Raw genomic sequence first — 16,168 nt, 5'->3', positions numbered from 1 at the left:
ACCCCCACAGCTGTCCCAGAGGTGAGTCTCTGTACATCTTTGGGAATAGTGCATTTGGTACTGGGCTCCTTCATATCAGAGAATGTGTGCAAATTGGGGATGAATTCAGGGAGGAGCAGCAAAATATTGAGGAGATAGGACTCACTTAGGAGGAAAAATGTAAAGAAGAAAATCTGTATAGTTTGGCAAGGATGAAAGGGACATAAACCCAGGAGTGGGGTTGGCCCAGCCTGATTGGCAGCTGGTTTTAGAGCAGGTACTCTTTTTAGCTCAGTGCTGCTGTTTTTCTCCTCACTGTGCTCTGTGCTCCCATGCCCTGATAGTAGCACCACCGCCCCATCCTAGAGTCAATGATGCTGAGTTCAGAGTTGTGCTGAAACATAAAAGCCCAACAGAAAGTGCAGTCAGGACTGTAAAAGGGAAAAGAGCCAGCTGGAGCAATAGCACACCCATTTGAAAACTGTTGCTACCAACTTCCCAGGGAGCTGAGTTCTGCCTCATTGTGCCCACCCCAAGGCAGAGCCAGGGAAAAACCCAGAGACTTCATGAGAGAATCATGTGATGGGGTCTAGGTGATCTCAGTTGTGGAATACAGAAGTTGGGGCTTTCTGAAATACCAGGGGCCTGGTTTAGTGGATAAATGTCATGAGAGATGGAATAGAGGAGCCTGACTTATGAACACAGGATCTTAAAAGAGATGGGTAACAGACATATGGGCTGGGATATAGATGGTCTAGACTACAGATCACAGGACTTCAGGGAAAATGGGGTGCATAGGGTGCATGCTTTGGTGTAGCAAGTGAGGAATGTTCAGTTTGAGGGATGCTCAAGAGGGTACCGTCACTTCCTCCCCGCTGAACCCTCTCCTCCCAATCTATCCTCTGATGTTTGCAGGGTATGAAACTCTAGGGAGTGAAAGGAGTTTTTTAGGCTGTGATGAGAGAGTGTAACGGGGATTAGTGGGATGACATTAAGAAAAGGGAAATGTCAGGAAAAAATTCTCGACAGTGCAGCCTACTAGCCAGGGGAAGTGTGGAAAGCCTGAAGCATTTCAAGCCAGATTGGAGAAGGCCCTGGATAACTATAGCAGGGCAACAGCTCTGCTGTAGTTAAGGTTAAAGCCAGTTTTCTGCTTGGAACTTGACTCTTCTACGTGCTCTAAAATCAACACAGTTACTCTGACTTGAAATTTGGTGTGCCTCATGGGACCAGGTTCTGTTACTGGTCCAAATTTGGAGACCATTTTGGAGATCAAGGCATTTCTGATATACAACCCCTCCTCACCATCATCCCCAAAAATTCCAGCTTTCTTAAAGTGGAGAGAATCTGGCAACCTTTTTTGCTTACAGATAAAGACCAAATCAGGGCTTACATCATTGCATCAGGGTCTCCAGCACTTGAGGGTTGCCCCAATAGAGTGCCTAGCACCCACCAGCCCTTTGAGGGAAATCAAATTAAAACATTATTTGAAAGTTTGCTTCTCCTTTTCAGCTTGTTGCAAGCCTCACGATTTGTGCTTATTCTCGCTCCTAATAGACTACACAGAGCATGTCCAGACAGAGGCATTAACAGGATTGTTAACCTTCAAAATTTCACACTAGTGGGATCGCTCAAGAGGATAAGCAGTCCTTTGAACCTGACCCATCTAGTGCCAGTTTGAGTCCCCCTTTATTCAGAAATCCGGAAAGGATTGGGAGGCATATTGCTAAAATCTGTCTCTGGCAGGGTTTTTTATTTTGTGCAAATGTAATCAAAGTATTTTTGGGGGGGAGTAGAAGGGGGGGAAAAAAAACCCCACACTAGACATGGGGAGAGGCATTTTGGGAGGCATTTAGGAGGCCTCTGCAGGGGCCTGAGCCCGTGTCCCTGCCCACTGCGTGTTCTGGGATCTGGGGGACCCTGTTCCACTTGGGGTGCCTGAACCCATCTCCCTACCTCTCCATGTGGGCTGGGATCTGGAGTAGTGGGAGTGGTGAAAGTAATGCAAATTTAAACATCTGAAATCCAGGAAGTGAATAGTTCAGATACATATCACTGGAATGTGTGGTCGTGGGGCCTAGTTTGGAGGAAGGGTGGACTGGGTGGACATGGGGCATGGCTGAGGAAGGCTGGCTGAAGCAGCAGCAAGAGTCCCAGGCTGGAGGTGGGCAGTGAGAGTGAGGGACCCAGCTGAGTGTGCAGCTCGGGCTACATAACCAAGGTAGCTTGTGGCCCTCCAGTAAGCTGCTGCCTCTGATTCATATATGCAGCAGCATAGGACAGGAGACAGCAAAGAGCAACGTCTTACATATTAATGGCTTCTACAGTGCCAGCTAATGGTTTAATGGGATGGGAAAGGATAGCTGAAAATGTTGGGAGGGCTACATGTTGTGGGGAATGATGGGGCAGGAGGAGAGAGAGGCACCATTCTTCTCATGCTTAAAGTTACTGTAATGACCATGTAATAAAAACTGTCAAGATTTTGGGACAGACCATGGATGAAATTTCTCGTACAGGCCCTGGCAGCAGCCACACGCTGCAAACATTTCAAACCACGGTCGTTATGCCCATTCTACTACAACAAAATGTAGAGGAGTGGGTAGGTTCATTGTGGAATCATGTAGCAATTGTGTGGTCTAGTGGCAAGACCTCTGGAGTGAGACTATTCCTAGGTGTGCCACTGGACTGCTGGGTGACCTGGGGCATGTCACTTGGCCTCTCTGCACTCAGTTTCCCATCTGTAAAATGGAGGTAATGATCTACATTTCTTTGAGATTTACTGATAAACAAGGCCTATATAAAAGCTAGGTCTTTTGATTATTACCTAGCAATAATAGCATATCAGCTGCAAACCTTGGCGAGAATTACAACTGCTTACATGACCACCAACTCCTTTCAAAAACATTTCTCTTTTTATTCAACAAAGCCAGGAAATTAAATGGGAGAAAAAACTTTTAACGCCAAGTTAAGATTGCCTGGTGATAGCTTATGCCCTTCCAGAACGTTGAGTTCAGAAAACCAGGAAATACAATGCTGACACAATTTTAACTCTAAAAGAAAAGGAGTACTTGTGGCACCTTAGAGACTAACAAATTTATTAGAGCATAAGCTTTCGTGAGCTACAGCTCACTTCATCGGATGCATTTGGTGATCTTTTTTCACCAAATGCATCCGATGAAGTGAGCTGTAGCTCACGAAAGCTTATGCTCTAATAAATTTGTTAGTCTCTAAGGTGCCACAAGTACTCCTTTTCTTTTTGCGAATACAGACTAACACGGCTGCTACTCTGAAACCAATCTTAACTCTGTCATATTTGAGCAACAACAATCCTAACACACATACGGCCACTCAACCTTTTCACTGTACTAGACAGGCACTGCCTGCGCGTACTGTATGCTCAAACCAGCCTCCTCCCCCAGTCAGAATACCACACTTTGTGAAACTTTACAGCCACATCATACCCTTTTACAACCCCTGCACACTTGCACACAGAATGCCACCTAAGCCTATACTTTCTTCTACCTATCCATCATTAAATCCACAGACTGCTCTCATATTCTACCTCGCTACTGACAATACCCATGGCAAGAAGTCCCCAGTGCCCTGCAACTGACACAATCTATACAATTCTGTATTGAAATGATGCAGACTGGAACCTTAAGGTATTTATGTATCTCTTTTCTTTGATACCACACATGGGGGCGGGCTCATTATAGATCTCCTCAGATCACAATCACAGTTCTTTCAAGCTGCTCCAAATTTTTCCTCCATCATTCAATACAGCTACACCTAACACAGTGAATACAACTTGAGGGAATGCAGATAATTCCCAGTAGCTGTTACCAGCTCCAGTGCGGCCGAGTTATGGTTGCATGGGCATTTACCTTAACTCTGTGTATCTGGATATCAGAAGTTTTAGCGTAGCAGAACTCGTTGTTCTGGAAAGACTCAAGCTATCACCAAGCAATTATAACACTGTGCTAATAAAGTTTTTTTGTCATTTAATATACTCTGTGGTGCGATCCTGTGATGACTCTGAGGGAGATGGAGCAGATGACCTATAAGTATCTTCCTTCTCTAATTTGTGGTTCATCTTTTCCTAAAAATACAAAGGATAGGTAGTTCCCTCTTCATCCCTGCCCACAAGGTCAACGAGGTACAAAATGAGGCCATCACAGATAGCTTTTCATGTTGTTTTTTTTCAAATCTGACAGTGCACATTCTGCTGAAATTCCTTATCTTCATATCAAAGAACTTCCTCAGTAAACTATAATGAGTTTATATGATAGACTCTCCTTAGCAAGGAACTTGTATTCTTCTCTGAAGTGCCTTTCATGTTGCATTGTAAATAACTCTGATAATGTTAGTTTAAAAGAATCATAATTGTCCAAGGTATAATGCACTTAAAACTGTTTGTTTCAGTACAAAAATCTAAGCCATATTGACAGCTCTAACAGCCTATTCTGTGAGTTTGTCTCAACAATAATAGCTTTCATCCTTGGTATTTAACTTGGTTTGCTCCTAAGCAGATAATGATGCTTTTCCTCCTGGGGTCTTGCAGTAACACGTTTGTGCTGGAATACTGTGGAGAAGTGCTGGATCACAAAGAGTTCAAAGCCCGAGTGAAAGAGTATGCCCGAAGTAAGAATATTCACTACTACTTCATGGCACTGAAAAATGATGAGGTGAGTGGCAATGTATACACACTTGTAGGAGGGAGAGTGTTTGTGTGTACAGCTCTAGGTAAATACAGTGTTGACTCAACTGGAATGTGCCATGCACAAATAACAGTTTTTTTTCTCAAAGTCCCAAATCCCTGTTTTTCATTTAAGCCCTTTTACCTGACAGGAGCTATACCAGTGTTACTGGCTACTTATAGCTAATTTAAGCTATTGATAAACCAGTAGTTCTTAATTAGTTGTCTTCTGTAAATCCCTGCATTTGGAGTTAAAGCCCTAATGCATGGATCTGGAATAGTTACAAGCCTAAGCAAGATTCATGGGCCCTAAGGCTCTGAGGGGACAATGTCTGTAAAAATACATTAAATATTTTCCTTTCCATGTAAGCAATTTCTGTAGTTGGCCATGGGGTTGTTATGTGGTCATGAATTGGGGTTGGGGGAGAGGGTGCAGTAGAATAGTCTGCCCATTTGTGAGTGGGTGGACAACGTGGTCCATTAGACAATCTTTGTATTAAAACATGATCTATGCAACAAAAACATTTCCAATCTCCTGGTGTGGATGTTGCTGGGGGCTGTATGGGTGGGAAATAGTTTTTAAGATTTAAAAAATAATAATAACCCCAGAGCCCAGGAGAAATAAACGATGCATACTGTCTTCTTAATACTATGGATAGCAATGTAAATCATATAATCGTGTCTTGTTTTCTCATACAACAATTTTTATTACTAAACCTTTTTTCTCCAAAGCTATTAAGGCTGATGCATGAAACAGGAGAGAATTATTAAAATTCTTATTGAAGTTTTCACCTTCACCTTGCTACATACACATGCTGCCTTTTGCTTCTACCATAGCACAGAGGAGAGGAAGAGTGCTTTTTGCTATAATTACTTTTCACTTTCAGATAATAGATGCAACCCAGAAAGGAAACTGCTCCCGTTTCATGAACCACAGCTGTGAACCAAACTGTGAGACACAAAAGGTGAGCTTCAGAGAAAACCTACTGCTGCTTTGTTTTCAGTTTTGTTTGAGTTTTTTAACATACTCAGTTGAAAATTCATTTGCCATTGACCGTTGCCTCTCTATCATTCAATCACTGCTATTCAAAAGTAAATATATACCTTGAAAACCGGCTAATACAGACACTTCAATTTGGGATTTTAAGATCCTTCGGAGATGTTTTCTGCTTCTTGGAGGATTAGCAATGTCATTTGCCAGAGTTCCTTAATTTAATATAGAAACTGGGGTCAAGCCTGGTTATTGTAATAATCAATGTCGTCTATTTTTTTTCCTGCTCTAGTGGACTGTGAATGGACAGCTAAGGGTTGGCTTTTTCACCACCAAACTAGTTCCATCAGGCTCAGAGCTAACATTCGATTACCAGTTCCAGAGATATGGGTAGGTATTTTTTTCTGTTTGTCTACTTCAGTGTTATGAGTGGGTCTCCCCGAGTGTTCATACAATTAAGAAATTGTGCTGCAAAACTGACCAGTGAAAAGACATCTAAATGTATGTGAACAGTGGAAATCAAATTGGAGGTTAGGGATGAAAAAGGTAATAGGATAATCTAGTCAATGTCCTGTCTAATGAAGATTTATTCCTCCACTGTAGATTTTGTGATATTTCTTTCAATCTGCCTTTAAATGTCCCAAATCTGGAGGCTTCCCCCATTTCCCTTGGGAGACTATCCTACTGACCATAATATGGGAGTTTTCCAGATACTGATTTTATATGCTCCTTTTCCTAACTTCATCCCCTTGCTGGCTATCCTAGCTGCACTCCTGTTTTACATAATTCCTGTTTTCCACTCCTGCACCCCTTAGTGTTTGACAGCTTTGCAAATATTTGTAGACAAATACCATGTTCCTTCTCCCCTTACACACACTATCCCACTCGCTATCTCTCCCTCCACCTCCCCATGCGTACACAAGCTACAGCATACCTATTTAACTCTGTCTTTCCTTGTAGATTGGTCCCTCAATGCCCTGCTTGTTACTTTTATCTGAAAGTCCTCTAACTTGGAAAGCTAGATGTCCTATTCCGGTTCTCACCCTAGGTTTACAGCAAAATGCTTTTTTCTCCCTGCTTCACACTGTGATGCCTCTGCATTCTGCTGTGTGTGGTGTCTGACACGTGAATGAGGCATTCTCCAACTTAAACAGAGTTGAGTTGTAAAGAAATTTATACTCAATGAAACATTCGTACTAATACCATTTTAAAACATCTTGCCATTTGTTTAATGAATAGTCTCTTCCTTTTTTTTTTGTATGGTTTGGATGGAATGGCCCACTCCTACAGACACCATTCCCTGTCAGAAGATACTGTATATTTAGAATTTGAGGGCTGGAAATAATTGTTTGTCTTTAAAAAAAAAAAAAAAAAAAATCACCTGTTCCAAAATGTCAAGTATTTTCACGTGGTCATCCATTCCAAGTAGTAACCAAGCACAAGCCTTGCCAAACTTCTGAAACCAGACTATATGAGGCCTGTCCACCTACTCGGAGAGTCAGTCTTCAAACATTCCTACTGCTTTCCACTTTTGATCTAACATACTCTAACTCCCACGATACAACTGTACATCTGAATTAGTATTTGTTTAATGTACCACTAACATAATTTTATAAACTGCTGTCCCAGATGAAAATATAGGAGAGTTACAGTGGCAGGAAAATGTTAATCCTTTGTATGAAGTATGCAAACTATTATGAAGACACATGAACTTGCTTTGACATGTAACAAATGTCTCCTCAACTCTCTGCAGTCACTTATAGATTCATAGATACTAAGGTCAGAAGGGACCATTCTGATCATCTAGTCTGACCTCCTGCACCTAGGTGTATTGCATCGATGAGCATGTAGAGTATTACACATAGGGAAGTGTTCCTGAAGTTAAGGAAACAAATGTACTGCTCATTCTAAAATCCATAACCTTATTTCATATGCAAATTATTTCAAACTATTCAAAAGTATTGGTTTTTATTCAGGACAAACTGTTACAGCCTGGGTTGAGTCCCCGCAATGGACAGTCACCATTTTGCTGTCCTATACCCAGCCTGGATCTCTCATGCCCGCAAGCCCCTGAGTCTGGGCAGCATCCAGACACTGTCTGGAGCTGTGGTCTCTGTCTCACTCCCAGGGTGCAGACTCCCTGTCGGCACCCCTCTGTGGTACAGTGGATCCCGCAGTCCTGCTGCCCTGGGCCCCAAGACCAGTGATGAACCCTTCATATCTCCTCAGAGGTCTATACATGCTATCTCCATAGCCACCCTCTTGGGTACTCTGGTGTGTAGTTTAACTCTTCAGGGACATGTGGCAGATAAAGTAAGGAATATTGAGGCTTTGCAAAGGAACCTTTTAAACATGTATATGCTTCACTTCGAGACAGCACAGGAGGTTTACAGATCTATGTACAAATGGCAGCACACTTCCCCACTGCTCCGAGACTCTGCTCACCCCTTCTGTGTGTCCTTAGGCCCAGTGTGTGTGAGGTGGGGCTCTTCCTTATGCAAGCCTTCTGCTTCCTGGTGATGTTTCCCAGTGGGAGAGAGGATTTGGAGCAGACCCTGCCCTTAACTAAAGTTTCTGTCTCCTCTGTCAGGTGATTCACTGGTTGGCTTCAAAGCCCTAATCATGTGGCTAAATTCCCAGCCCACCTGCCTCTCTTATCCTCTCCCCCCCACCCCTCCCACAAACCAGCTTCCCTTATGTCCTCCTTTTTAGCAAACCCATTGTTCTCATAGGGGAGTGTTATTCAAAGTTGGTAGCCCCTTGATGTGCCTCATATTCAGGCACCAGACTCTCTAACATGAGTGATGATGCAGTCCAACATGACTGTTACAGTCTATGGTGAAGGACATAAACAAGTTTACACTCAAAATAGAAGCTGAAATACAACATGGTTTTCACAAAATCAGGCTGGGGACCCAGTCAACTCCCCAAATTGTCACTGTTCTATGCAATTTGAAGTTTTAAATTAGTCATTTTTAAGTTCTCTAAATACCAAGAGTCTGAACATGTGAATTGCTGAAGAAAGCTTTTTTTCTCCTGCCCCTTTTGGGTGAGACCAAGCATGAGACTTTCATCTTCAAGGTAATTTATTGAGAAAGTTATTTTGCAAGGTGGGTTTTAGAATTGTTCTGCCATGACAGCCTTAACCATGTAGTGTCTCAGGCTAATGATAAAGCAGTTGTTTATATTGGGGCTTGCAGGCACTGCTGTAGTCAGGGATCAGGCTCCAGTTGTGCTAAGCAGTGTACAAAGGAGTATCATAGAATCATAGAATCATAGAATATCAGGGTTGGAAGGGACCCCAGAAGGTCATCTAGTCCAACCCCCTGCTCAAAGCAGGACCAAGTCCCAGTTAAATCATCCTAGCCAGGGCTTTGTCAAGCCTGACCTTAAAAACCTCTAAGGAAGGAGATTCTACCAAATCAAACAAAGAGAGGTCCTGAGAAGCAGGTAGAAAAACAGAAGCACTATAGTTAGCTAAAAACAGCCAGGAAAATGAATGAAATCTTGCTTTCTGTCTGTTAGATCTTGACACACAGCCTGGAGTTGAGTTTCCATAAGTGTTTGCTCAACTTCCTATTAAGGAGATATGGGAATAACTAACCATAAAGAAATTGAAGAGGTTTGTTTGAGTTTGGGAGAGATTGCATCAGCCAGAACTGAAAGGACCTGCCATGTACAGTGGTTTATAACCCTATAGACTGCTTTCTTGTGCAGGGGGGAAACTGTGTGAAACATTCTGTTTAGAAACCATTTCATTTATATGTTTGATGTAGCAGAACAAAATGGAGGGGGAAAAAATTAAAAGAATTGCATGACAAACAGAATTGTCTTAAGAATGTTTGTTCAGAATTTTCCAATAGCTCTTCAGTAGCCATTCGAAATAACACCTTAATGGAAAGAAGAAAGGATAAGGAGTGATTGTACAACACAGTAATTGTTCTTCCCGGACAGTAAAATTAAAATGCATTTAGTAGTTAGGAAAACAACCCTGCTGTGAATGCCATCAGTCTGTTACTAACCTCTGCAAACTAACTTCACCTGTCACTCATACCCCTTGAACAGCAAAGAGGCTCAGAAATGCTTCTGTGGCTCAACTAACTGCCGGGGTTACCTGGGAGGAGAGAACAGGGTCAGCATCAGAGCAGCAGGAGGAAAAATGAAAAAGGAACGCTCTCGTAAGAAAGACTCGGTGAGTGTGACCCTTCCTTGTTTGCTTTGTACAATCTATTTTCCATAAGGAGGTGATCTTTCTTATCGAGGTCTCAAAAGGCAACCTTAAGAAGGGGACAGATCTCTTCTGGGATCAAAAAAGTTTAGTGTGACCCAAAGGTTTCATCAAAATATTGCCAACTGCAAACCTATTTTACACATGTGTAAAAACACAAGCAAATGCAGCACACTTAAGGCCAGCATAGGATAGAATGATTTTTTTAATATATAATGCATGCTCGTGTGACTTTTTTGCAAGCTCCCTTGCTTCTAGGTCAAGGTGATTGCAAGTCCAAATCTCTCTTCACAGCTTCAAGGCTCACTCACTGCAGGAAACAACTGCACTGGTTTAACTGCAATCCTCTGAGGTGTTGAACCGGTGCAGCCATTCCTTGCTTTCTTGCAGTGGGTGATCCCTGAGGCTGCGGTGTTAGATTTGAACTTACATTCACCTTGGCTTAGAGGCCAGTGTGAGCGTGCATTATATCTGCTTTGACATCAGTTTTAATTGTTGTATTTGCTGCTCCATGTAATATGTTTCATTTATACAGAACTAGAGCCTTTCCTAGGTTTCTTCAGGCCTTCTACTATTTCCTCCAAATAACTTTGATCAAGGTCTTTATCTGAATTCAATTGTTTGATTGGGTTGTAGTGGTGAACTTACAATGACGATGACAAGCCCTCCAGGAAACTCTCATGAGAAGCACAATTTAAAGGGGGTGGGGGGGAGAGGAATGCTTTACCTCCTGATTACAAGTTTCCTCTAAGAAACTGGAAGGATCCTTTTCGCTGTCTGTAAAAGGTAGCTATTTTTTGGCTTTTGGGAATGCTAATTACCCTCCTCGAAAACTGTTTTTACATTTCTGTACCCTTTTGCCTTCTGAAGCTAGCAGCTTCATTTTTATTGACCATATCTCTGTTTGGGCGGTAAGGGAATTAGACTTCTTAAAATTGACCTCTTCTATGTTAGTTTTCCTACTTGTCTTCCTAAAAATGGTTATAAATTACATTTGAATGATATGCTTCTCTCTAGCAAACTTCATTTTTAGGTATTCACAGGATGTTGCAATTCTCTGCATTAAATAAGGTATTGATCAAAAAATTTTCAGTTTTAATTTGAGAACGGGTATCCAGGTCTTTGCACCCTTGGATCAGAGAATGCAATCACATTGATTTAAGATCAGACCACTATCTTCCTACGTTTCAAATTTCTTTGAGGGCTTTCCATTAGGGACATAGCTGCCTTTAGTACAGAGCAAGCCAAAGCTTCCATATGCTACCTGCTTAAGAAGACTGCCTGGTCAAATCCCACACGTCGTCATCACTTATAAAGTAGAGTTAAAATATTAATTACTGCCACATTAGATCATGAATATTTGTCCCAGGTAACTTTTTTTGTTCATATAAACTTTAGAGGGAACATTTTCTTATTACTGCCCCTCTATATCTTGGATATAGAGAAATCTTTGTTTTGTGGCGTTATAAATTGAAGCAGCCCTAGCCATGTTTTAAATAGTATCTCCTGTTTTCATATATGAAAAGATGAATTTGAAACCAGAATATTTTTTGAAATAATACAGCCAGAGTTTCCTTTGCAGAGCATTCTGCATGTGTTAAATGCACACAACAAAGGACATAGGCGGTGCATAAGATTGGAATGTGTGGCAGAAGCTGAAGCTTCAAGTCTAGATGGAAGATGCTGTGTTGCACACATTTTTGCTCCCAAGAAGGCAATCAGATTTTCTATCCCCCACACCCCACCCCAATTTTACTGGTCTAAACTGCTAACTTGAGAGAAAAGCACAGAGTGTGAAATATTCCAAATCTTTATTCAAGGAATGACTGAAAGAGCCAGAGGAGAGCTATGGGGCAACAAATAAAAAAAGTTACAAATGAAATCAAGTATACCTAAAACTAGATTTTTTTTCCCTTTCAGTATATGAGATTTGGTCATGAGAGACTTCTTGTGGAACCTCAAAGGCAGAGAATAAATTCTCTTAACAGCTGATTGAGTGGTATCTTGTGAGTCTGATAGGGTGTTCTGTGAGTCGTATAATCATTTTCCTTTGACGTGGTAGGTGGATGGGGAGTTGGAAGCGCTGTTGGAGAATGGAGAGGGGCTTTCAGATAAGAACCAAGTTCTCAGTTTATCCCGGTTGATGGTTCGGATTGAAACTTTGGAGCAGAAACTCACCTGCCTCAAACTCATACAGGTGAGAAGATCCCAACCATGTTGAATGAGGAGGGAAGTGAAATTATGTGAAGTATTTTTATTTTAAATAATGTGTTTAAAGGTTAGTGAGGGAGAGGGAGAAAAATGGAAAATAGTTTTAACAGTTGTGCCAATATATAAACTGGAGGGAAGAGCTACTATATTTAGTGTGGCAAAGGAGTAAGTTTGCAGCCATACTTAAAGAATTTTTAGACCCTGTGTAGCTCCAACCCTTTAGCCGTAGTGTTTTGCCTTTTGGAGGGTTAGAAAGGTGAGGTGCACAGTCCTTTTTAGACGTTAACTTAAAAGGGTCATTTTGACAAAATCATCCAAAAGCAGTGAATGATTTGGCTGCGATGAGAATAATTGTTACCAATATACTAAGATGTCTGATAAAATAAAATTTAAAAGGAAACAAATGTAGAGGAGGTAACCTAGACATCTTAGAATGAACTTATTTGCAATTCTCTTCTAAAACCATCCTGAATTTTTGTGTCTCTGACTTAGTGGAAAAGATTTAGTTATGGTGAATTACCTGCTCGCTTAAAAAAAAAAAAAAAAAAAAAAATCCAGGAGGACTTGTGGCACCTTAGAGACTATCAAATTTATTAGAGCATAAGCTTTCTGGGCTACAGCCCACTTCATCTGATGCATAAATGGAACATACAGACACACACACAAGTTACCATACAAACCAAGAGGCTAATTAGTTAAGATGAGCTATTATCGGCAGGAGAAAAAAACTTTTGTAGTTTTTTGTTAGTCTCTAAGGTGCCACAAGTACTGCTGTTCTTTTTGCGGATACAGACTAACATAGCTGCTACTCTGAAACCTATCTGCTCGCTCTAACCTCCTGTTAAGTTTTTGTGCTGTAATACCAGCTGGCTACCAGGGAGGCTTATTTTCTTTCTGCATGCACTATTGCATTAAAAACAGCTGTTCCTGTTCACTTTAAAGTTACTGTAGATTTTTGGTGATGCTGTTAGATATTGACACATGTCAAGGCTCAGCTGTCTGCATTGTGTGCATTTTTAGTAGCGTTGAGTTTTGTCAATAACATTTACACAGTTCAGTAGTTAGCAATGTCAGGATGTGGAAATTAGGTTTTAGTCTCTGAGGAAGTTGCTTACTGTTTCCATGGATTCTCTGTAACTGTCTCATCTAGAACACACACTCACAAGCCTGCCTGAAGTCCTTCCTGGAATGTCATGGCTTGTCTCTCCTCTGGATCTGGATGGCTGAGCTGGGAGATGGAAGGGGAAACTCTGTGAACAACCTGAAGCTCCAGCTAGAGGTCAGTAATTGTCTCAGGATTTCCAGTCACTCTATTTGTACATGAAGCTTTCAAAGCAGCTGTAGTAATTGCTGAGAAGAGGGAACGTGATCATGTATGTATGAACAAAAATATCATGCATCGATTCCAAAGCCAGCAGGGACCATTATGGCCATCTAATCTGACCTTGTGCATAATGCAGGCCAGAGAACTGCCCCCCAAAATTCCTAGACCAGATCTTTTAGAAAAACTTCAAATCTTGATATAAAAATTGTCAGTGAAAGAGAATCCACCATGACCTTTGGTAAGTTGTTCCAATGGTTAATTACTCTCACTGGTAAAAATGTGTGTGGCTTTTTTCCAGACTGAATTTGTAATATCTTTAGATTGAAGAGTCCTTTAATAAATATTTGTTCCTCTTGTAAATACTTATAGACTGGGGTGGCCACCATGAACCTGAGAAGGAGCCAGAATTTACCAATGTACATTGCCAAAGAGCCACAGTAATATGTCAGCAGCTTTCCCCCTCCCCCCCCGGTCAGCTCCCACTCCCACTCCTACTGCCTCCCACCCACTGGTAGCCCCACCAATCAGTGCCTCCCCGCATTTCCTGATCAGCTGTTTCGTGATGTGCAGGAGGCTCTGGAGAGGAGGGGGCAGGAAGGGGTGGAACGGGGGCAGGGCCTGTGTCAGAACCAGGGATTGAGCAGTGAGTACCCCCCGGCACATTGGAAAGTTGACGTCTGTAGCTCCAGCCCCGAAGTCGGTGCCTATATGAGGAGCTGCATATTAACTTCCGAAGAGTCACATGTGGCTCCTGAGCCACAGTTGGCCACCCCTGTTATAGACCGTAATAAAGTCATCCCTTAACCTTCTCTTTGTGAAGCTAAATAGATTGAGCTCCCTGGATCTGTCACTGTAAGGCAGGTTTTCTAATCCTTTAATCATTTGTGTTACTCTTCTCTGAACCCTCTCCAATTTATCAACATCCTTCTTGAGTTAGTGTTTAACTTCATTTTGAAGTCCACAGACAGTGAAGTACAATACATAAAGTGTTAATGAAAGTCATATGTGGTACTTTACCTTAACATAAAGTACAGATAAACCCATAACTTTTTTTTTTAAGTACATTAGTTCATATACAGAAAGCTTGAAATACCTGGAAGGAATTTGCCTTTGATTTTCCTTAAACTTAAGGGACACATACCAAGCTTTAAAAAAGGGCACTGCCGTTACTAGCTATTCAGGAGTGGGGGACTGGCTGGAGGATCCAGAGTTTTCTCTGACAATATCTAGCATTGAAATTATTTTCTTCTGCTGTTTTCTGTATGTACTTAATCACCTTAGCGCACATATAAAAATCATTTTGGTGTTTATTAATAGAGACACTTGCAGTCAAAACATAAAATACTTCTTTCTCCAAAAGAACTACTTTCCATTCCTAGGGCCAGCATGTGACAGCAGAAATTCCAAAAAATTTCGAGTTCTGAAGACATCCACAATAAATGGTCATTATTACTACTTCTAAACTTCAGTTCATTTTTCATAGCTGCTGATAGAGGAGCTCTGTTATATCACTGCTGTTAATTTAGTGTAATTTCTCTCAGCTGTTTAGAATCATGATTATTTTTCTCAGATTTTCTTCGAGTAGTATCCTCTCCTTACAACCTATCTACTTCCAAAAAAAAAAAAAAAAAAAAAAAAACCTGCATAGAGGTGAAATCCAAAGGCTCTTGCAACCATGGGTTACTTTTCTTTTTCTCTTGTCCCTGTTCACAATATTTTTTTTACAGAAATAGCTGAGAAGGAGCCTAGATTGTTTGTAAAATGCCCGTTATGGTAGATGTGAGCCATGGCTGATGTCTTGCAATAGGCTATCACTTGGCTCTCTAGTATCTTAGTATGTGTTTGTGAGTTGGGATGAACGTTTCCAGAATCAGGTAACCCAGCTGGTCATCAAGAGTCTATTGGTGTAGGCCTAATAAAATAGTCCCTATGCAGACATCTTGACATGTTCAAAATGGCTAGGGACTCCCTCCAGTTGAAGTTAATAGGGGGCAAAAAGGCTTCTTTCTGCTGTAAATATGGTAATGTTTTATGGGGTGGGGAGACCAGTTGACTCCATCATCCATGTCTCATCTGTCCTTATCTTGACAAGGATCTTGCTTCATTAGAATTATAAAACATCTGTTCTCCTGGGCCAGACTGTCATGTTGCCTCAGCTGTGGGTGAGATGTACTAATCTCCTGGGCTGTTAAAGTTTTGCGCTATCACAGTGCACACTCTGAGCTTATGGGCCCATCAGGATTCTATACACATCCCACAAGATTCAGCGCTATCAGCATCAGTGCTTGCTCTGACGCTGCTGTTGTTTTCAGTGCCAATGGCCTTGATGCAACTGTAATTGACGTCTGCTGAGTCAACATCCCTTCCACACCTCTTTAATGCATCAGCCTGAGCTTGCTACATGAGGAGAGACTCCTCATCAGGTTATGCGAGTTACGTAAAAGACCTCTCTAAGGCTGAATCCACTGGGCCTGGGGAGAAAGACCACAATTCCGGCTGTGACAACCATCCTCTTTGGAGTATCTGAGCTACTCTTTCGTGGACTTCAAAGCAGAGATTATGAGCTGGTTTAAGAATTCCCTTCTGTCATGGCACCATCATCTTTTGGGTGGATGGAACAGAGTGGATGGTAACACCCACATTACTAGCTTGCCAGTCTCTTAAGTAGTGGAGCACAAGTACATGTACCATGTGTCCTCAGGTGCCCTTGCTGCTGAGGGAGTCTTCAAATTGAAGGAG

At 41.7% G+C, this 16,168-nt stretch overlaps 1 protein-coding gene across 7 annotated transcripts in view; it reads left to right on the top strand.

The window, feature by feature from the left end:
* Positions 1 to 16,168, top strand: part of SETD2 (SET domain containing 2, histone lysine methyltransferase) — a 143,531-nt gene that overhangs the window by 39,835 nt on the left and 87,528 nt on the right. For all 7 annotated transcript variants that reach the window (XR_005291173.2, XR_006279530.1, XM_038390574.2 and 4 more), the window contains exons 6-11: positions 4,541 to 4,664; positions 5,563 to 5,640; positions 5,959 to 6,056; positions 9,732 to 9,858; positions 11,957 to 12,091; positions 13,256 to 13,384. Coding sequence is in view for 5 of the 7 variants with exons in the window: in XM_038390574.2 (XP_038246502.1) it covers positions 4,541 to 4,664; positions 5,563 to 5,640; positions 5,959 to 6,056; positions 9,732 to 9,858; positions 11,957 to 12,091; positions 13,256 to 13,384 (691 nt within the window). In the remaining 2 variants the exon portion in view is untranslated. The remainder of the gene's footprint in view (positions 1 to 4,540; positions 4,665 to 5,562; positions 5,641 to 5,958; positions 6,057 to 9,731; positions 9,859 to 11,956; positions 12,092 to 13,255; positions 13,385 to 16,168) is intronic.

The sequence above is a fragment of the Dermochelys coriacea genome, chromosome 2, assembly GCF_009764565.3.
Source record: "Dermochelys coriacea isolate rDerCor1 chromosome 2, rDerCor1.pri.v4, whole genome shotgun sequence".
NCBI lineage: Eukaryota > Metazoa > Chordata > Testudines > Dermochelyidae > Dermochelys > Dermochelys coriacea.
This window is presented reverse-complemented; position numbering and strand designations above follow the sequence as displayed.